Source organism: Aethalodelphis obliquidens, unplaced genomic scaffold (genome assembly GCF_003676395.1).
Source record: "Aethalodelphis obliquidens isolate GAN/ISIS:26980383/991018 unplaced genomic scaffold, ASM367639v1 scaffold14, whole genome shotgun sequence".
In the NCBI taxonomy this organism is placed as follows: domain Eukaryota; kingdom Metazoa; phylum Chordata; class Mammalia; order Artiodactyla; family Delphinidae; genus Aethalodelphis; species Aethalodelphis obliquidens.
Window position 1 is genome coordinate 33039021 of NW_020837958.1, and position 21431 is coordinate 33060451.

Consider the following 21431-nt stretch of genomic DNA (forward strand, 5'->3'; position numbering starts at 1 on the left):
AAAAATCTTTAGATGTGTAACTCAATGAATTTGGGAAGGGAAAATGATGAAAGCAGCAGGAAAATCAATCTCTGTGTCACTTTCTACGGAAAACAATGCTGATCATCTGTCACGGTCACATCCAATTTAAGAGACCCACTGAAGGTGACTGCCAATTTCAAAAGAGTCTTTGTATTTTCTTCATTATAATCCCTGGAAGGATCTTGGGCAGCTGGAGTACATATGAGAGGATCTTAAATTCTTTTAAAAATATTGCAGGGGGGCTTCCCTGGTGGCGCAGTGGTTGGGAGTCCGCCTGCCGATGCAGGGGACACGGGTTCGTGCCCCGGTCCGGGAAGATCCCAAATGCCGCGGAGCGGCTGGGCCCGTGAGCCATGGCCGCTGAGCCTGCGCGTCCGGAGCCTGTGCTCCGCAACAGGAGAGGCCACAACAGTGAGAGGCCCACGTACCGCAAAAAATATATATATATATTGCAGCATGGTATAAGTTACGTTCCAGGTCTGACATATCCTGTGAAAGGAAGAAGAAGAGAGTGAAGGGTGCTTGGCCTGATCTGGTCCTCGGCTTGCTCCCTGTGGGGCTTCCTCATGTCCTGCTCAGCTGACAGCCCCTGGAGAATATGAAGCTTTCAAAGCGCTGGTCTTCAGCCTTTTCTTGTACGCGTTGTTCCTCTAAGGAATCCACCAGTTTGTCCCTTTGCTCAATTACTTGCATCATCTCGGTGAGTATTTCTTGCTCCTCATTCAGATCATTCTCATCTTTCTGGCTCTCTACAGAAACAAACAAACAAATAAAAATAAGTAAAAAATAAGAACAAACTAAAACACCCACATTGGACTTCAGGTAAGATTTGACCCCAGGAGAACTTTTGGCACGGGCATTCTTGACTGTTCTGGACTTGTTCTGCCCTTTAATTTCCATGGAGAAAACAAGGAAATGAATTTAACACCAGGGACCTGCCCTCCAAGTCACAGATTAGAAAGGTGGGTGCTTTGTGCTGCTGTCAGCTCGGTTTTCATCTTGAGACTCTATATAAAGTGACAGGGAAAACCCCTTTGTGAGAAAAAGAAGTTAATACCAGCCAAGTCCTGCCAAGCCCTCCAACCTGTCCTCCCCTCACAAAAAAGAAACCAACAAGGCAACACAAAGGCGGTTTCCCCTAAACATGTCTGAGCAAAGCGATCTGTGAGAAAAGTTTCTCAGTAAACCATCCGCGTCAGTGGAAGCTATTTCAATGATGAGAATCCTTTTTTCATTTGTAGTTAATGACAAATTGCAGCCTTTGAATAGAGACCAGGCGGCAGCCAAGTGAGGTTATGGCTGGCCGCTAGGAGGATGTTTCCACACTGTGACTATGCTTCTCCCTGAGTACATGACCTTCTTCCTAATTGGCCCGAGACATTCGATTGCCTCAGGGAGACAAGATTTTTATAAAAGGAAGGAAAAGAGTAAGGAACAGGTAGTAATGACTTTCTGACACTCAAAATAGGATTTTAAAGGCAGGTTTTAAATCTTGTCAACCAGATTATTGCCTTGGGAGAAGACTCTATAAATTCTGTTAGCTCTTCCTACTTAACACACTGGGACTAGGTGGGGGGCCGGATACCAGAGCAGAGATGGTACCACTGTCTCTTGCATCAGGCTGAGGTCTGAGAACAGTGTCAGGAATAAGGTACATATGACAAAAGGGAAATAAAGAGGCACCGTTCTCTTTGCAGCTCATGTTTGATGGGAGGGAGGAGAGAGAGGCCGGAGAAGATAAAGGTGAGGGCCCTGGGCTCCAGTCTCTCCGTTCTGGGCCTTGGAAGCCCCCAAAGAGGCAGGGAATGTCACATCATTTGATGGGAGCACTGGGGGGCTGAGGGACTCTTGCCCTGCCCCTTGCTTGGAACTCTGGGAAGAGGCCAGCTGGAAAGGCGCCCTGTGTGTAAACGTGGAACAGGTAGAACTTCATGGCTGAGCAGAGAAGAGGGGTCTGGGTGTGGCTCCCCAGATCTTGATCTGCTGTGTGTGGCACACATTGGTAGAGCCTAGAAATGTCCACTTGCCCCAGAGGTGCAAAGGTAGACGGCCACTGGGCCTGCCATGGGGCTCCCCATGATGAGGGATGGAGTGGCCTCACAGTGGAGACTGTCTGGCCAGGCTGAGTGGAGGATGTGCTGAGGTGAGGCTGAGCGAGGCCAGGAGTGAGGCTCCAGGCACGCTAAGAGAATGGCCAGGCTATGGGTCAGGCCAGCCACACACCTTGGCTGCAAATGCCAGCAGAGACAGTGACGGCCTGATGACAGGAGACAGCTATGTGGGAGTCAGTGAGTCAGAGAAACCCACACAGACTTCCAGTGCTGTCAAGTCACACAAACCCGCCTCTCGCCATTACCTGGAGGTCACCTTAAGAATCAAGCAGATGCAAGGGGTGGCAATCTGCAAGACTGAACATTTTCATCCCCCAAAGACTGAGCATTTCCTAGAGGGATGGCATCAGCCTAAATTATTGCAGCAGACTAAGTTTACCAGAGAGGGATAAAAAAAGTTTCCTTTCCTCCCTCCCTCCCTCCCTCCCTCCCTCCCTCCCCCCTCCTCCCCCTCCCCCCTCCCTCCCTCTCTCCCTCCCTCCCTCCCTCCCTCCCTTCCTCCCTTCCTTCCTTCCTCCCTTCCTTCCTGCCTTCCTTTTCTTCTTGATAACTAGTGGTATGAAGGTTTCGTGCAAGATGACAAGGCAAAATGAAGAAGCCATATTTTTTTGTACACCCCAGAAGAGTGAGAAGATGTATGACCATCATTCTTTAGTAAGAATTTTTAAAAAAAAAAGATTCAAAAGTGACTAATGGAGTCTTTGGTGGTATGTATTTTACCACCCTGATATGGAGCAAATTAAAATTTTTATGAGATGTGTAAGTGAGATATTAGTTATATTGTACGGTTTGTTAATTTAGGTACACTTCAGTATTCATGCCCCTTATTTGATTATCAACACAAAAAAATTAAAATTCCTCTCTCAGTTTTGGTTTGTCAATGATGGAACCATCTGAGCCCCTTTGGACGAATAAAAGATGATGTATGCCACTTTTATCCATTCTGTACAGAGCAGTTCTCTAAGGATTTTGTTAGAAATAGTTTTCTACTGCTATAAAGAAACAATCTACAAACACTACTATGTGAAAAAGAACAGGAGACCCCCAAGTCTGTGATGATCTGTTCCCAAGTCTTAGACCCATCATTTACGTTGAGCATGCTTTTTAAGTTCTCAGGGACTCGGTTTTCTAATCTGTAAAATGGGGATAAAATACCTAAATAAGAACGATCATGATGAAAATGTCTCATATTTACTAAGGGCTTGCTCTGAAGCAGGTAACCCATAGGTAGGTGCAATGTTCGGTCCATGAGGTATACAGAAATGATTTAACTTGCTCTTTCAGACTTAGGTCTAAATGTAGGAAAGCCATGCACGGATCTGGCCCCCCAAACATACAGGCACAGAACAGAGTGAATATGCCTCGCAGGCTGGAGCCTATGAATGCATAAATCAGTATATGGTGTCAATTAAGTTTATTTCAACTCTCCCTCCTTCATGGTGAAAATAATTTTCTCATGTGTGATGCCCTGGCCCAGCCCGTGGTGGGAAGGATGCTTCCTTTCCATTCCCCAGTGCCTGGCAGAACCAGGCCTGCCTTCTTCTGTGCTCCCAAAGCACGTAAGTCATGACCCTCATCTCACTGTGTCATAACTACTGGTCTGGGTGTCAGTCTCCCGAGTGAGGCCACAGGGCAGGGTTGCTCTTCTCCATCTGCCAGGCCCACTCTAGATTCTCAACAAATATTTGTTAAATGAATGGATGGATAAGTGAATGAATGCGTGACTGAATGACTTTGTTCCTATTAGCACATGGGATGGAGCTAAATGCTGCTCTCGCGGCCCCAGTGAATGAAGCTAAGAAGGACCTGCTGTGCTCTGGTGGGGGCAGAGGAAGGCTGGCTTTGTGCCCCCTCTGACTTCCAGGCTGGTGACACAAGGCAGGAAGAGCGCTCCACTCTGCAATGTGCAGCATGTTCTGGTCACGTGTCTTCATGGGGGAAAACGTCTTTAACAAAGGCCCCAGACATATCACCATACTCACCCTCCTTGAGCATTTTTTCTCTTAATTTCTGCTCCAGTCTGCTTTGATGATCTTCTAATTCTAGTTCTCGGGCCCTGGGGATGAGAGAATGTTCAAACTTTGTAAATACTGGAGATCTGTGTAGAAATATTGACTAACAAACCCATTGACCATAGCAACTGCATTCTTTTTTCTTTATTAAAACTGGGGTCTTGGGGGCTTCCCTGGTGGCGCAGTGGTTGAGGGTCCGCCTGCCGATGCAGGGGACATGGGTTCGTGCCCCGGTCCGGGAAGATCCCACATGCCGTGGAGCGGCTGGGCCCGGGAGCCATGGCTGCTGGGCCTGCACGTCCGGAGCCTGTGCTCCGCAATGGGGGAGGCCACAACAGTGAGAGGCCCACGTAACGCAAAAAAAACCACTGGGGTCTTGGAATATCTCAAAACTGAAAGTTTTGCTGCTGCTACTGCTGCTGAGATATGCTGGACTCAAGAGATGATGGGGAGTTGTAATGTGCTCTCAGCAAGCTTTTGGAAGGCCACCCAGGACTGGATTGTGAAGAAATGACTAGAACAGTAGAAGCAATGACAATCTGAAGCTCTCCTCTCTTTTAGGGGCAACGTGACTTCAAGTATCACCTCTAACAACTCCCAGATCTCTGACTGTGGTAAACAAGGAGGAAAGAGGAGTGAGACATTCTGTCCGGGTGGAGGCAGAATACTAGACAACTACCCATCTGGTTGTAACTGACGTGGGAAGAAGAATCAGCGATGTTCTGGAGGAGTCAAGCCGGAGTGCTGGGGGCTCAGTGTGTCCACCGACAGAACAGCAAAGTCAAGAAGTGAAGTTAGCTTTCGGTGAAGCTCAGACAGAACTTCATGACCTTTCCATGGCTGGGGATAGCCCATGTATGTCAGAGTATGTGTGTAAGCTTCCCACAAGCTGGGCCATGTGGTAATGTGGAGGTTCTGCAAACCTTTGGGAGTGCAGGTCTGGCGTTCTCAGGAGAAATGAGGACCACAAATGGATGAGGCAGGGGTCAGAGGTGATAGGTGAAGCCACGTAATCTCTAAAAGGGAGGCTACAGAGCAGCGGTTCCCAAACTTTTTGGCACCAGGGACCAGTTTCGTGGAAGACAAGTTTTCCACGGACGGGAGTGGGGGCCGGGGGAGGGGGGGAAGGTTCAGGCGGTAATGCAAGCGATGGGGAGCGGTGGGGAGCAATGGGGAGCGATGGGGAGTGATGGGGAGCGGCAGATGAAGCTTCGCTCGCTCACCCACTGTTCACCTCCTGCTGTGCAGTGCAGCCCGGTTCCTAACAGGCCATGGACCAGTACCGATCACAGCCCGGGGGTTGGGGACCCCTGCTATAGAGGAAAAAAGGGTTTGAAGACAGGACCTTGGGAACACCTACATTTAGAAGCTAAACAAAAGAGGTAGAGCCAGGGAAGAAGCGAGCAAAAGGTTGGAAGGGTAAACAAGAAATGCAGCATCACAGAAGCCAAGAGAGGAAAGTTTCAGGAGAGAAGAGAGAGATCAAGGGTGTCCAATGCTACAGAGACACTGAAGAGGGTGAGCGCTGAGTCTAGGTCCCTGGGTTTGACGTGGAGGGGGGGGCCTTCCCTTGCAGCCCCACCTGCAGGCTACATGTGTATCTGCTATAGCCTTGGGTCACTTACTATACCCTGTTGTCGCTGTCATTTTTACTCCTTCTACTATTACGTGGGCCAAGGTCCATGCTTTGTTCAATACTCTCCCTTTTGTTATTGACACTCAACTTCCCTTGGCCCGCTCTGGTAGCCAGTGGAAACGCACCACTCAGATCTTCCTTTAAGAGAGAACTCTGGAAGGAGTGTAGTGTGTAGTGAGCTGACTGCTGTGGCAGAATCCACTTCACTGCTGTGCTGAGGCCACACTGTCCCTGAGCAGCTCCAGCCAGCGAGCGAGCACAGTGGCGGTGCTGGAGCTGGGCCATTTCTGCCCCACTTCGGACTCCTCGGACGGGCAGGCTTTGCTCTGGGGCTCCCTTCGCCTGGCTCAGGGCTGCACTGCGGTCTGACGTTCCTCCTGCCAATTCTCATTCCCTCCCCTCTCCTTTTACAGATGTCAGGACTGCATGGAGTCTGAAGACTTCCCTCTCACTCCCACTCCCTTTCTCCTTTCTCCCAATACATCTCTTGTACTTCTAATTCTGTCGTGGCACCTGCTTTCCCAAGGGACCCAAAATGACACACCAGTGTAAGACGTTTCTCCTAGTTCAGGCAGGTCTTTCTCCAAACTAAAACCTATCCTTTACCAGAGTTCCCACCTGCCTTTGTCTAGCTCACACATCCGAGTTCTCCTCCTTGGCCTCTGGTGGAGGAGAAGGTTCCCTCTGACAGCGTACCAAGGAGTGACCACAGTCACCGAGCAGTCACCACCCACCTGACCTTTGCCGGCAGGGCCTGTGCACTGACTGCTCCTCCTACAAACCTCCATGGAGCGCTTGCTATGTTTTCTCAGTCCTCTCATGCTGTGTGCTTGCGTGTCTGTCTCCCCTGAAACCTCGAAGATAGGGACTATGGCCTGACTCATCTCTACTTCCACAGTACCCAGCACATTTCCTAGCACATGGAATGTGCTTGATACTTTTTTGTCGATGAACTTTATAATTCACACCTGGACCAAAGGCAGACGATACAGTTGTATAAAAAGGGCTTTGTAGTCAGGCAGAGATGGACAAATTACTTAGTTGTTTTGAGTCTCAGCATGTACATCAATTTTAAAAAATAGTAATAATAAAAGTAATTGCTACAGATGAGCCCTTCTTCCCCATTCCTGGCGTTTCCTTCATGTCAGTGGAGCTCAAGGAGTATAATTCCTGGCTTCTTCTCTCCACTTTCATGCTTATGCTCACTCTCACCCCAGGGAAGGTGAATTTGGGAAGAACAGACTAGGGGAACTCAGCTCACACCCTTTCTCCCTGGGGATCAGCCTGCCTGCAGCAAACATGTGTTCTCTGTTACGCTGAGCCTTGCTATGGGTCTAGGGCAAGATTTCTCAATCTTGACACTACTGACATTTTGGGCTGGGTAATGCTTTGTTGGTGAGGGAAGCGGGGTGCCCTGTGCGTTGTAGAATGTTCAGTAGCACCCTTGGCCTCTCCGCACTAGATATCACTAGCACCTCCCAGTTGAGATAGACAAAAATGTCTTCAGACATTGCCAAATATCCCTGGAAGGAGGAAGTGAGATGGAAGTTGCCCCCAGGTGAGACCCACTGGTCTAGGGTAAAAGCCTTACCCCCAAGAAGCAAGTGATTCACTACCTTTTGTGACAGATGAGTGTGTCTAATTCTGGGGTTGGGTAGTATAGTAAGTTGCATGGTGAACTCCCAAAAGATATGTCCACATCCTAACCCCTGGAACCTTTGAAAGTGACCTTATTTGAAAAAGGGTCTTTGTGGATGTAATTAAGTTAAGAACCTTGAGAAAAGAATATTCTGGATTATGCCAGTGGGCTCTAAACCCAGCGACAAGTGTCCTTACAAGAGACAGAAGAGAAGACATGGACACACAGAGAAAGAAGGCTGCATGAAGACAGAGGGAGAGATTGGAGTGATGCGGTCACAAGCCAAGGGATGCCTGGAGGCACCTGACGCTGGAAAAGGCAAGGAAGATTTCTCCCCCAGAGGCCGCGAAGGGAGCATGGCCTTCCTGACACCTCGATTTCAGACTGTCTTCCAGAACTGAGAGAGAATACATTTCTCTTATTGTAAGCCACCCCGTTCGTGATAATATATTAGTCCAGCCCTAGGAAATGAATATAGTTAGCAAGCCCACTTGGGCTCTCATATTTAGCCGAGCTAGCCATAATCAGTAATAAACACTTTATTTTGATATTCTGGGTCAACTGTTGAACCAATTGTCTTATTTCTCACCCGGCTCAGAACCCAGGCAGAGAAGAGGAAAAGAATTTTATTAGACCCCTTCAAAGACTCCCAAAATTAACTCTCAAGGTTGGGGTGAAAATGAAATAAGACAGCATAAGTGAAAGCACCCAGTACAACTTGTAGTGCTTAGTCAGTTTATATTAAATGTTACTTCCTTTCCCTCCAGAATGGTGACAGGTAGAATGACCTTCAACATTTTCAGAGGACGGTAAGATCCGTCTCTACTTTCTGATCTCCCAGCCAGACTGCAACCTCTCATTCAGAGGACAGCCAGACCGATCTCCACCTTCAATCCATTAAAGCCTCAAGGAAGTGGTCAGGCGATTTCAGCAAGCCCTTCCCATGATTCACACACAGAAGCCAGACACATGCTTCCCCACTGCAGGTGTGTGACTGCAAGTGGGTCCCCCCTGGTGTGGGGGACAGGGATGGATTGAAAGTGTCTTATCCAAATGCCCTCCAGCTCCAGACCCATTACCTGAAATCATTTTAGCCATAGGACTCCACAGCAGAGAACAGACAATTGGAGATTCTCTGCACTAATGCCAGCATGATATGCAAGACATCAAATGTCAATTTGTCTCAATCACAATTCTGTATGCACAAGAAGAAAAAATCCTGAGACGTCAACCCAGGAGGGTGGGCCACCCCACTCCCGCCCTCTTTGCTTTTAGGCCTCGCTGTTATCTGTGTTGCCTTACTTACATGATCAGTAACTCCGACTCATATCGCATTAATTTATTCTTCTCCAGAACCAGCTTAAACCATTCCTGCAAAAGCTGTGCTTCATCCTGTGTGCCTGAATCTGCTTAAGAAATCAACGGCAAATGGGTTAGATTGGCATTTCTCTTCCCACGATCAAACTGCTTCGGAGCTACTTCAGGGGGCCATGTTTGTAGCAAAAAGGGCTCTGCAGGCGCAGCCCGCTGACGGCTTGTTGATGCCTCGAGATCATGGACATGACAAATAAAACCCACCTGTGCGTGCTCTGGGGGAGGTCCTCCTGGACATGTAGGGCATGAATACTTCAGCTCCATGAGCCATATACCCTGGACAACGGCCTGCCACTAACGATCCCTCTCCTGCCTACCTGTATGTCCTCCACAAAACTTCTATGCAGGGCTTCCCTGGTGGCGCAGTGGTTGAGAGTCTGCCTGCCAGTGCAGGGGACACGGGTTAGATCCCTGGTCCAGGAAGATCCCACAGGCCACGGAGTAGCTAAGCCCGTGCGCCACAACGACTGAGCCTGTGCTCTAGAGCCACGAGCCACAACTACTGAGCCTATGAGCCACAGCTACTGAAGGCCATGCAGCACCTAGAGCCCATTCTCCACAACAAGAGAAGCCACCACAATGAGAAGCCCGCGAACCTCAACGAAGAATAGCCCCCGCTCACTGCAACCAGAGAAAGCCCACGTGCAGCAACGAAGACTCAACGCAGCCAGAAACAATAAATAAATAAAATAAAATAATTTATTTAAAGAAAAAAAAAACTTCTACACATTTGTGCATCACATCCTCCATCACAGAAAACCCTAGTAACCCTGATGGTTACTATCTTCTTCTCTTCTTCTGAATCAAATGCCTACTGAGTGTCCAGGTAGGGTGTGGCTCCCTTTATGGGGCAGGGAAGCTCACACTTCATTTAGTCACAGAGGAGCAGTAATTGGCATTTTGAATTTTTGCACAAAGCCAAATGATGGGGGAGAAAAAGGTATTAGCTTTGAATCTCATAGGGAAAAAGTTATATCTGTTCACTCTTATAACTTAGATTATGACCTTTCTTCCTTTATTAAACAGAAGAATAACCATGAGAAAATTGACCCTGCTTTTAGATATTCAGTGTTAGATGCTAAATGTTTAGATAATAAAATGCTAAAATCTGGGCATGTTTGAGAAGCAGCAACATGGGGTGGCTTTCTAGTATTTCACCCTGAAATGGGAACACAGGCTGTGTTGCAAAGCTCATGGCCATTCTCGAAGGATTTATCCTGAAGGGTCCCATAGGTGGAGAGGGAAACAGGGCAGACAGAAGATGTGACCTTGGGCAAGTAGTTTAACCTCTCAGGGGCTCTGCTTCTTCATGGGGTAAACTGAACAAGAAGACACACAAGTAATCGAATGATAATAATGAGCTGCTGTTTATAATTCAGGATTACGTGCCAGTCGATGGGCTAAGTACCTTATACTCAACTCCTCACAACAAACTCACCAGTAGGTTCTCTTATTATCAAGTGGTTTCTTCAACCACTTGATGGCTGAAGAAACAGAGGTTTAAAAGATTAGAATAACTTGCCCAAGCTCACATTTAGTAAGTAGCAGAGCTAGGGCTTGAGTTCAAGGAAGCCTTATCCTAAGCCCATACTCTTCACTGCTTGTATACCCCTCCCCTATCCTCATCCCTCCCTCCCTCCCTTAGGCCTGTAAGGTAAATAACGCCCCTAGCACATTGCCTTGCACACAGCAAAGTCATCCATAAAAATGAGTACCCTTTCTCCCTGACTCCTTGAACACCCTTTTATTGATATGGAAACTGGGGTCCAGAGCAATTGATATGAAATGTCACAAATTATATATTTAGTTAATGTGCAAACTGATGCTACAATGCAGAACTTCTGATGAATTCATTCATCCATCCATCCATCCATTCAATAACACCTATTTATGGAACAGATGTCAGGTATTGCCTTAGGTACTGGGGATACAGTGATAGATAAAGCCACATATCACAAGAATTCTGGAGATAGTAAGGCATAGTTCCTGCTGAAAAGGGTATTGTTAGATAATCTTTTGGATCAGATGGACCAAAAAGCTAAAGTAAAGTAGAATATCAGAAAACTGTCACAACAACAAAGCAGCAAAAAAGGACTGGGAATACAGAGAAGGGAGGCTTTTCCTGGTCAGGGTGTGAGGGTGGGCTTCCCCAGAGGAGGCGATGTTTGAACTGGGACGTTGAAGAATGGATAACACTTTGAGAGGAAATAATGAGGGTGGGAGAGGATATTCCAAGAAGAGGGAACAATATGATCAAAGACTAGGGGATAGGATAGAAGATGGTGGAGAGAGAGATCAGGAAGGGCTAAGGGGACATGGAGGGGAGGATGATGAGATCTTTGAGGGTATGAAAATCTACATATAATAGAGGCCCCTTAGCCATGCTAAGGCTCTTGTACTTAATGCTGTAGATACAAAGGGACACTGAAGGTGGTTGAGTAGGAGAATGATACCTGGAGTTTTATGCAGGAAGGATTAAAAGGGGGAGAGAGATAAATAAGATGTTACGGAGCACCAAGTTGAGCTTCCTGTGCTTTATAGCTTGTTCCCACTAGCTATCTATTTTACGAATGGTAGTGTATGTATGTCCATCCTAATCTCCCAATTCGTCCCACCCTCCCCTTCTCCCTCTGTGTCCACATGTCCATTCTCTACCGTCTACGCCTCTATTCCTGCCCTGCAAATAGGTTCATCTGTACCATTTTTCTAAATTCCACATATATGTGTTAATATACGATATTTGTTTTTCTCTTTCTGGCTTACTTCACTCTGTATGACAGACTCTAGGTCCATCCACATCTCTACAAATGACCCAGTTTCATTCCTTTTTATGGCTGAGTAACATTCCATTGTATATATGTGCCACATCTTCTTCATCCATTCATCTGTTGTTGGACATTTAGGTTGTTTCCATGTCCTGGCTATTGTAAATAGTGCTGCAATGAATATTGGGGTATGTGTATCCTTTTGAATTATGGTTTTCTCAGGGTATATGCCCAGTAGTGGGATTGCTGGGTCATATGTTAGTTCTATTTTTAGTTTTTTAAGGAACCTCCATACTGTTCTCCATGGTGGCTGTATCAATTTACATTCCCACCAACAGTGTGAAAAGGTTCCCTTCTCTCCATACCCTCTCCAGCATTTATTGTGTGTAGATTTTTTGATGATGGCCATTCTGACTGGTGTGAGGTGATACCTCATTGTAGGTTTGATTTGCATTTCTCTAATAATTAGTGATGTTGAGCAGCTTTTCTTATGCCTCTTGGCCATCTGTACATCTTCTCTGGAGAAATGTCTATTTAGGTCTTCTGCCCATTTTTAAATTGGGTTGTTTGTTTTTTTAATATTGAACTCCATGAGCCATTTGTATATTTTGGAGATTAGTTCTTTGTCTGTTGCTTCGTTTGCAAATATTTTCTCCCATTCTGAAGGTTGTCTTTTCATCTTGTTTATGGTTTCCTTTGCTGTGCAAAGTTTTTTTCATTAGGTCCCATTTGTTCATTTTTGTTTTTATTTTCATTTTTCTAGGAGGTGGGTCAAAAAAGATCTTGCTGTGGTTTATGTCAAAGAATGTTTTTCCTTGTTTTCCTCTAAGAGTTTTATAGTGTCCGGTCTTACATTTAGGTCTTTAATCCATTTTGAGTCTATTTTTGTGTATGGTGTTAGGTAGTGTTCTAATTTCATTCTTTTACATGTAGCCATCCAGTTTTCCCAGTACCACTTATTGAAGAGGCTGTCTTTTCTCCATTGTAAGTTCTTGCCTCCTTATAGATAGCCAGTGGGAATAAGCTATAAAGCACAGGAAGCTCAGCTGGGTGCTCTGTGATGATCTAGATGGGTAGGATGGTGGGGTGGGGTGGGAGGGAGGTCCAAGAGGGAGGGGATAGATGTATACATATAGCTGATTCACTTCATTGTACAGCAGAAACTAACACAACATTGTAAAGCAATTATACTCCAATAAAAAAAAGAAAGAAAGAAGATGTTATTCTTTCTTAGGTTTCTTGAATGAATGACTGGATGGATGAATGGACTAACTGATAAACCTGTTGAGTACCACCGTCTTCTGAGCATTGTTTGTGGTGCTGAGGGACAGGGATGAATAAGCACTGGTTCCAGCTGTTCAGGAAACTGGGAGCTTGCACTCCAGTAGGAAAACCAACACTGCACAGGAAAATAGGACACAATGTGCCCCCTGCCATGCAACACAGGAGGGAAGCAATTCATCTTGTGTGGAGGAAGTGGGGAAACCTCAGAGAGGAGACAGTAGGTGAGCTCAGCTTAAGTGGATGAGTGAGAGGCAGGAGGAGGTGAAGAACAAGGCATTCCAGGGCATAGTTGCTGAATGAAAGAATGAAGTATATAGACTGGAGATCATATATAACATAGAAATTAAGAGCCTATACTTTAAACTCAGGTTTGGGATCAAAATTCCATTCTCTGACCTATCACTGTGCGGGCTTAAGCTCTTAATAGCCTCCCTGAGCCTCAGTCTCCTCATTTGTTATAAAGATGCAGTGGAGGGCTTCCCTGGTGGCGCAGTGGTTGAGAGTCCGTCTGCCGATGCAGGGGACACGGGTTCGTGCCCCGGTCTGGGAAGATCCCACATGCCGCGGAGCGGCTGGGCCCATGAGACATGGCCGCTGAGCCTGCACGTCCAGAGCCTGTGCTCCGCAACGGGAGAGGCCACAACAGTGAGAGGCCCGTGTACCACTAAAAAAAAAAAAAAAAAAAAAAAATGCAGTGGGATCGCACACACAAAGACCTTAGCCCAGCCCTGCCACTTAGTTTAAGCTCAATAAATGGTAACAGTCATTATTCAAATCATATACATGATGGGAGAACACTTAGGGGTCATCTCTCCCAGCCATGGAGGCACATAGGAATTCCCTCTACCTCCCTCCCACCCCAGATTCTACTATAATTCTCCAAGGATGGTAGAATTCCCCGCTGTCCAAGAAGCCCACTGCAGGGCTGTGTACTCTTAAGTATTGAAAACTTCTTTCTTTTGATCTTTGATGGGTTGGCTGCAAGCCAGTGAGTCCAACTGTGCCCTCTCCAGGAAAATAGAGAACAGTAACTCTACATTTTTATGAAAGACATTCAGATGTTTGAAGGCAGGTCTCATGATACACTGAAGTGTTCTTATTTCGTCAGTACCTCCAGGTCATTTATCATTTTGTCATAAAAGAGCTACCCACTCTGTTTGCCCTCTAATTTCCCAGGACACATCTCAAGGAGAGTCCAGAATCAAACAACCCAGAGCGGAGAGACGCCCTTGCACCTTCACCCTGTGCCCTGGGATTGCAGAAGTCCTTTTAGCAGCAGCATCTTCACCTGGCTCTTCCTAACTTGCAGTGGAATCTGGTCTTTCCACAGCAGGGGTGGTGAAGTCTGAGGACTTTATGTTCTACTTGTGCAACTGATCTTTTTCTAGACCTAATTCAAGACTTTATGTGTGTCTTGTTAATGATCATCTTGTTTATTTTGTTCCATCAAGGGGAAATCTTTGGGATATTTTCTCCATCTGACACATTTCTCCTAGATTCGGGATTTCTGTGGAATCGATAAAAAAGGGCATCCTGTACCTTTACGCTATATTGAAAGACAAAACGTCAGATAGGACTAGACCAAGAACAGAGCCATCTAGCCCATTAGAGACCTTTGGGTGAGCCTGTTCTATAAACTTTAAATGCATGGCACCCAACTGGTACCATCCAGTCCACATTTCTGTATCTTGTCCACTAGGCTCTTATAAGAAACTTTAATAACAAAATAATTTCCTGAAACCAAGCTTCACAAAGCCTGCTTTGTCCATTGGCATGCCAAACCTCACAACACCACCCAGAAAAGGAAATGACATTTGTTTTCCAAAGCTTCTAAGTAAACACCAGTGATTCCTTAGTAATCTCTAAATTTCTTTCTCAATATTCACAATTTCTTTAACAATCCTTTCTAGAATTTTGACAAGGATCAGGACTCATGTTTCTTTCTCATATGAAAGTAGAAAATGTACTCATCACTAGTTTTTTGGTCCAGGAATTCTTCCTGAGTCTTCAAAGACTGAGGTATATCTGCAACTTATTTCAACACCAGGGGGTTAACTCAGTCAATCAACAAATTCTGATTTAGTAAGGCCACATCAAAGACACTACTCTCTGTATGTACGTATCATCTTTCACCCGGGCTTAGAAACCTGAATTCATTGCTCTCCCATTTTTCTCACCTATCCAGATTCAATTTCCTCATCTAGATATTTGCTTAACATTTCTAGATGGAGGACCATTTTCCTTGATTAAGAAAACAAAAGCGGAGAGTAGAAAACCCTGCCTCTCCCCAATCATGTAATATTACACCATCTGCTTCAGTGCTGGGTCTATCCTTGCCTTGTTTTTAATCCAAAAGAAACAGCATTGTTTTGCCGTCTTTAGAGTATTTTTTGTTGTTGCTTTTCAGACTCAGCCTCTTTGCTACATTACACCTACAGGTTCAAGCCAGACTTTTATCCTGCCTTGCATGTCCCTTCTTCAATCTTTCTTGTGTGTCCTTCTAAAATCTGGTCCCTCAGAGGGTTCCCTGTGCAGCCTCATTGATTTGTATTGATGCTGTACTCAACAAACACAGGTTGAACTGAATCAATCAATTTAATTTACTTTTTTGAGTGGAATAATTTTCAACTTTATAGCCTACAGTTTATTTTTTAGACTCTTCCTTTCCTCAGTAGTCAAAATCACTTTTGGGGATCTCTGAACATGGAATCAAGTGCAGATTTCTAGGGAATCTGCTTTCCCAAAGCATTGGATGCAGGCAGCTTGTGCCTCTCCCAGGCTTGCCTTGCTCTCAACCTCAGCAATGTACTGAGATTTCCATCACCTCACTGCTACCCACCAGAGAGCTTCCTTGCAGGTCCTACTGAAGTCTCAAGCAGCATTGCCCCTCACCGCAGATGCAGTAGAGTGTAGTGGCAGTGGGCATGGGCTTTGAGATCGATCAGACCTTCTCTCCCACTTACAAATGTGTGACCTTGATCAAGTAACCTCACATCTCTCTGCCTCAGTCTCCTCTCTTGAAAAATGGGGGTGATCATAGTCGCTGCCTCCTAAATCGGTTATGAAGATTAAGTGAGATGATGCATGCAAAATGCTGAGCATGGTGCCTGGTACATAGTAAACATTCAATAAACTGTACCATTGTCATTACCACGCTGTTGTTTCTTCCAGTGTCAAGTTCTATAGTTCCATGTGGAGTATTTGCTGTATATCTTTAAACCTCAACTAGAGTGTAATCCCCGACTTGGTTACATATGGCTAAACTTTATCTGGTAACTTCACTTGAGATTAATAAAAGCTCTTAAATAATTATATATATTTTTTGTCTCCATGTAAACGGAAGGGTCACATGGCTGGCTGGATCATCAGCACTTGCTTGGGAAGAAGACTAGAGACTCTGTGCCTACACAGACTGTGTACTCAACCATGTCTCCAGCTGGTCCCATGGCTGCTGGTGAGCTGCAAGCCCTTCCAGGCCAGGGATGTGACTGCTACATCTGGGAACCAGGATGCAGCTAGAATGGCACGGCCAGAAGCGAGCAGCCTCTGGCTGTGAACAGAATAGCCCAGTTACCTAACCCTCGCTGCCACCCCTGCTTGTGACCACAGTCGACTGGTTCTTCCTTTGCTCCTGTGCCCTCACATCATGTTCTTTCCTAGGCAAAATGCAAGGATTCCACTTGCTTAAGTGAAATAAAGTAGTCAAAACTCAACACAAAACAACTTGTTACGGCTTCCCTGGTGGCGCAGTGGTTGGGAGTCCGCCTGCCGATGCAAGGGACACGGGTTCGTGCCCCGGTCCGCAAAGATCCCGCATGCCGCGGAGCGGCTGGGCCCGTGAGCCATGGCCACTGAGCCTGTGTGTCCGGAGCCTGTGCTCCGCAACGGAAGAGGCCACAACAGTGAGAGGCCCACATACCGCAAACAAACAAACAAAAAACTTGTTATTAATGGAGTCATGTAAATCAACCCACTTGTCCCTAAGTGAGCTCTCAAAAAAGCAAAGCAAACGTTGTCACTCCCTACTGAAATTCTTCTATAACCCCCATAATCAAGTTCAAATCACCTAGCCTGACAGCACTTAGTCCCTGCTTACATTAGAGGGAATGGCACTTAATGGTCCATAACTTTGTTCTCAATGGCCAATAACAGACTAAATGAACAATCCGTTCTTTAAAGTCGTGGCTTTTTAACCATTTCCTTTTGTCGGTAACGCTGAATGCTTCTCTGATTGTGTATTGGTGTGTTGTTTTTCCATGTTGGGTCTTGTGTTGCTTTCTGGTTCACAACTATCTAATTCTTTAGACATGATTTCCTGCCCCCGTAGAATCTATGAGAAGTCCTAATTTGGTTTTTGCTGCAATTCTCTCAATGCCCTCAACACCCTCAGTGATGTTCTGGAGCATGAACCGGCAGTAGAGTGATTACAGCCAGGATCCTCAGTAGCAGTGTGCAAGCATCTGCCTCAGACTGGTTGGGTTTCAGCCCCTGCCTCTTGTTCTCTGGCCTCTGGTCGGCTCTTAGATCCTGTGCTCATCCACGGGCCTATTTCATTTAAATCTCTAGCCAGGCCTTCTGTACCCAGTGCTCTGGGTACGTTGACTTCCCACAGGCTCCTTACACATGATGGTGATAATTTAGAAAGCTGCACTGGGGGTCTGGCCTGATTCAGTCTTGGCAAAGCCAGGATGCTGGAAGGTAGCTCATGACCCCATTCTGGGAGCCAGAGGCTGCAGCTGAAAAACAAAAATTCTAGTCCTTTCTTTATTAAACAGCTTTTTGTTTTGTTTTGCTTTTAGCTACATATCTATTCATCATAAAGTTTTTCTTGCTTTGAATTTTACTGAAATGATATCATACTATATGTGGTCTCTGCAACTTGCTCATTTTAAATTCTTTCTATATGTTTCTAAAATGCCTCTATGCTGCTCATTCATTTTCACTGCTGTATATGTAATATTCAGTTGTGTGTGCCACAGTTAACTGTTCTACAATTTATCCATTTTCCTGTTAATGGATATCTAGGTTGTTCTTAGCGGTTTGCTACTATGAATGATGCTGCTATGAACATTCTTGTATATGTCTTCTGATCCTTGTGGGCAAGAGTTTCTCTGGAATATATACTTAGGAATGAAATTCTTGAGCAGTAGGTATGCGAACGTTCAGCTTTACAGCATAAAGCCAAATTGTTTTCCAAAGAGTTGTGGCTGTTTACACTCCCACTAACATTGAATAAGAGCTCCCTTTGTTCCTCACCCTTGCCAAATACTTAGTATTAGATTTTATAAGTTTTGGTAATTTTTAAAATAGTTTCTCACTGTAGTCTTAATTTGCATTTTCCTAATTACTAATGAGTATTCTTCTGTGAAATGTATATTTATGCCATTTGTCTATTTTTATATGGAGTTATTTGCCTGTCTCATTGATCTTTAAGAATTCTTTACATATTCTGGAATACTGAAAATTTGTTATATTTGTTGCAAATATATTTTCCAAATTAGTGGCTCTTCTTTTTTGGTTATATTTGTTGCGAATGTATTTTCCAAATTAGTGGCTTATCTTTTCCTTTCCTTTATGGGGTCTATAGACTACCAAATTGAGGTCAAAAAGATTCTTAACTTTTCAAGTGCCATTTTCACATTAAAGTCTTTAATTTTTATGACATTGATTACATTTGTTGCAAATATATTTTCCAAATTATATGGTTAACGATAAGGTTCAATTTTATTTCTTTCCTATATGGAAAACCAGTTGTCCCAGAATCACCTACTTTCTGTGAACTGCAGTGATACTGCTGGCTTATATCAAGTTTTCATATATATAAGATTATGTTTGGGTTTTTGTTTGTTTTTTAACGTTTTGGCCACGCCATGCAGCATGCTGGACCTTAGTTCCCTGACCAGGGATCGAATTCGCGCCCCCTGCAGTGGAAGTGTGGAGTCCCAACCACTGGACCACAAGGGGAGTCTCATGTTTGGGTGTTTTGGTGGCTTTCAGTAAAGTATTAAAGTTGGCTCCATAAAGGTTGTGCACATTTTTTTTGTTAGATTTATTCCTAGGCACCTTCTGTTTTTATGCTAATGTAAGCAATATCTTCTTTGTTATATCATTTTTTAGAAACCAATGCTGAGATATGGAAATGCAATTGATTTTTCTACTTTGATCTTATTTCCAATTACATGATATAGGCTCTTATTATTTTAAAAAATTATCTGTACATTCCTTTGGGTTTCCATGTGGTTAATTCTATCATCTGGAAATGACAAAAGTTTGTTTCTTCCTTTCCAAACCTTGTGCCATTTTATCCTTTTCTTACTGTACTGGGTAGGGTCTCCTGTGCAATACTGAATAGAAGAGGTGATGGCAGGCATCCTCTTTTTTCACAGATTTTAAAAGAAATGCTTCTGATATTTTACCATTAAACAATGGTATTTGCTACAGGGTTTTGGAAGATATCCTTCAAATTAAGAAAGTTCTGACCCAGCAATTTTACTTCTGGGTATTTATCCTAAGAACACAAAAACACCAAATTGAAAAGATATATGCAGCCTTATGTTCATTGCCTCATTATTTACAATAGACAAGATATGGAAACAACCTAAGTGTCCACTAATAGATGAATGCATAAAGAAAATGTGGTATATGTACACAATGGAATATTACTTGGCCAAAAGAAGAATGAAATCCTGCTGTTTGTGACAACACGGATAGACCTGGAAGGTATTATGCTAAGCGAAATAAGATCACACAGAGAAGGATAAACACCATATGATTTCACTCATATGTGGAATTTAAAAAAAAAAAGAACAAACAAAATAAAACAAAAACAAGGTCATAGATACAGAGATCAGAGTAGCGTTTTCTGAGAGGAAGGGGTTAGGGGGTGGGTGAAATGGGTGAAGGGAATCAACTGTATGGTGATGGGTGGTAACTAGACTTGTGGTGGTAACAACTCTATAGTGTATACAGATATCAAATATAATGCTGTACATCAAAACTTATACAATAAAAAAAATTAAGCTTCAAGAAGGCAAAATAAAAAGTTCTTTTTTTGGTAAGAGTTTTTATCCTAAATGAGTGTTGAATTTTGTCAAATGATATTTTCTTCTTCTATTGAAAAGCCCACGTGGTTTTCCCTTTTAGTTTGTTAACATGATGATTGTTAAGTCACCCTTAGATTGCCAAATTTTAAAATTAATTGGATTAAATGTTCATTATATTCTTTTATCTTTTTGAATCTTTGTTATATCTGTGGTTGTGTCTGCCCTTTTCATTCCTAATTTATTTCTTCTCTCTTACTTTAAAAAACCAATTTAAGAGGATAGGCTTTAGTCTTTTATTAACTTTTCCAGTGAACCAACATTTGGCTTGCTTGATCCTCTCTGTTTTATCTTTATTCTCTATTTTATTTATATCTGCTCATATATTTATTATCTTCTTTCTTTAAGTTTATTTTGTTTTTCATTTTCTAAATGAAGTTGGACACTAAGCTCATTAATTTTAAGCCTTTCTTCTTTCCTAATAACAGTATTTAAGGCGATACCTCTAAGGACCATTTTCACTGCATCTCATGAGTTTTGATCTATGGTTTTCCTTTTCATATTTAGTACATTTTAAATTTCCAAGTATTTTTTAAAATATCAATTTGATGTTTTTTTGATCCATGAGAAATGTATATTTTTACTTTCCAAATGCATGGTTTTAAAAAATACATTTTGGTTACTGATTTCTAAGTTAATTACATTGTAGTATAGAATGTGGCCTGTATAATATGGCTTCTCTGAGATTTACTTTATGAACTAATATGGTCAAGTTTTGTAAATCATCATGTAAACTTGAAAAAAATATACATTCTCTAATTTGGGGGTGCATGTCCATTAAATTAAAGTTATTAAGTGCAATGTTCAAATTTATAGTAATGTTTCGTTTGACTCTCATTAATTGAGAGATGTACTAAAATCTCCTGCCATGATAGTAGAAATTTCTCCCTGACGTTTTATCATTTTTTTGTTTTATGTATTTTGAGCCTATTACGGTTAATACATACAACATTTAAAACTGTCATATCCTCTTGGTGAGTTGATCATTTTAAAATTATGTAGTGACCCTGTTTATTGCTAATCATGATTTTGGTATTAAAGGTATATGCTTTTAATTACCCTACCTTTATTTTGCTAGTATATACTTGCCAATTTTTTTTTTTTTTACTTTAAACCTTGTATTTAGTTATGTTTTATATGTGCCTGCTAAATAGCATATAATTGGGTATTGTTGTTTGTTAACTTTCACTACTATTATTGAGATATTTAGATTTGTTTCTACCATCTTTCTTTGTGCTTTTTATCTTTTTTAAAATGCTTTTAAACTTCTATTTAGAATTGAGTGGGGGGCTTTGTTTGGTTGATTATTTTTTCTCCCTTTGTTTTCCCTAGCTGATTTTTTTTTTTTTTTTTTTTTTTGCGGTACATGGGCCTCTCACTGTTGTGGCCTCTCCCATTGCGGAGCACCGGCTCCAGATGCGCAGGCTCAGTGGCCATGGCTCACGGGCCCAGCCGCTCTGCGGCATGTGGGATCCTCCCGGACCGGGGC

The 21431-nt window shown here is 43.7% G+C and overlaps 1 protein-coding gene across 12 annotated transcripts in view; it reads right to left on the reverse strand.

Annotated features, from left to right (window-relative positions):
• Window positions 1-391: 391 nt before the first annotated feature.
• The window catches only part of MICAL2 (microtubule associated monooxygenase, calponin and LIM domain containing 2), a 219427-nt gene continuing 198387 nt past the window's right edge, over window positions 392-21431 (reverse strand). For 9 of the 12 annotated variants that reach the window (XM_027115361.1, XM_027115362.1, XM_027115364.1 and 6 more), the window contains 3 exons: window positions 8726-8828; window positions 4115-4188; window positions 393-770 (listed from right to left, as the gene is read on the reverse strand). In XM_027115361.1, coding sequence (XP_026971162.1) covers window positions 586-770; window positions 4115-4188; window positions 8726-8828 — 362 coding nt within the window. In that variant the 3' untranslated portion in view covers window positions 393-585. Of the gene's footprint in view, window positions 771-4114; window positions 4189-8725; window positions 8829-21431 lie in introns of all 12 variants that reach the window. The other 3 variants (XM_027115371.1, XM_027115360.1, XM_027115363.1) reach the window with 3 other exon arrangements.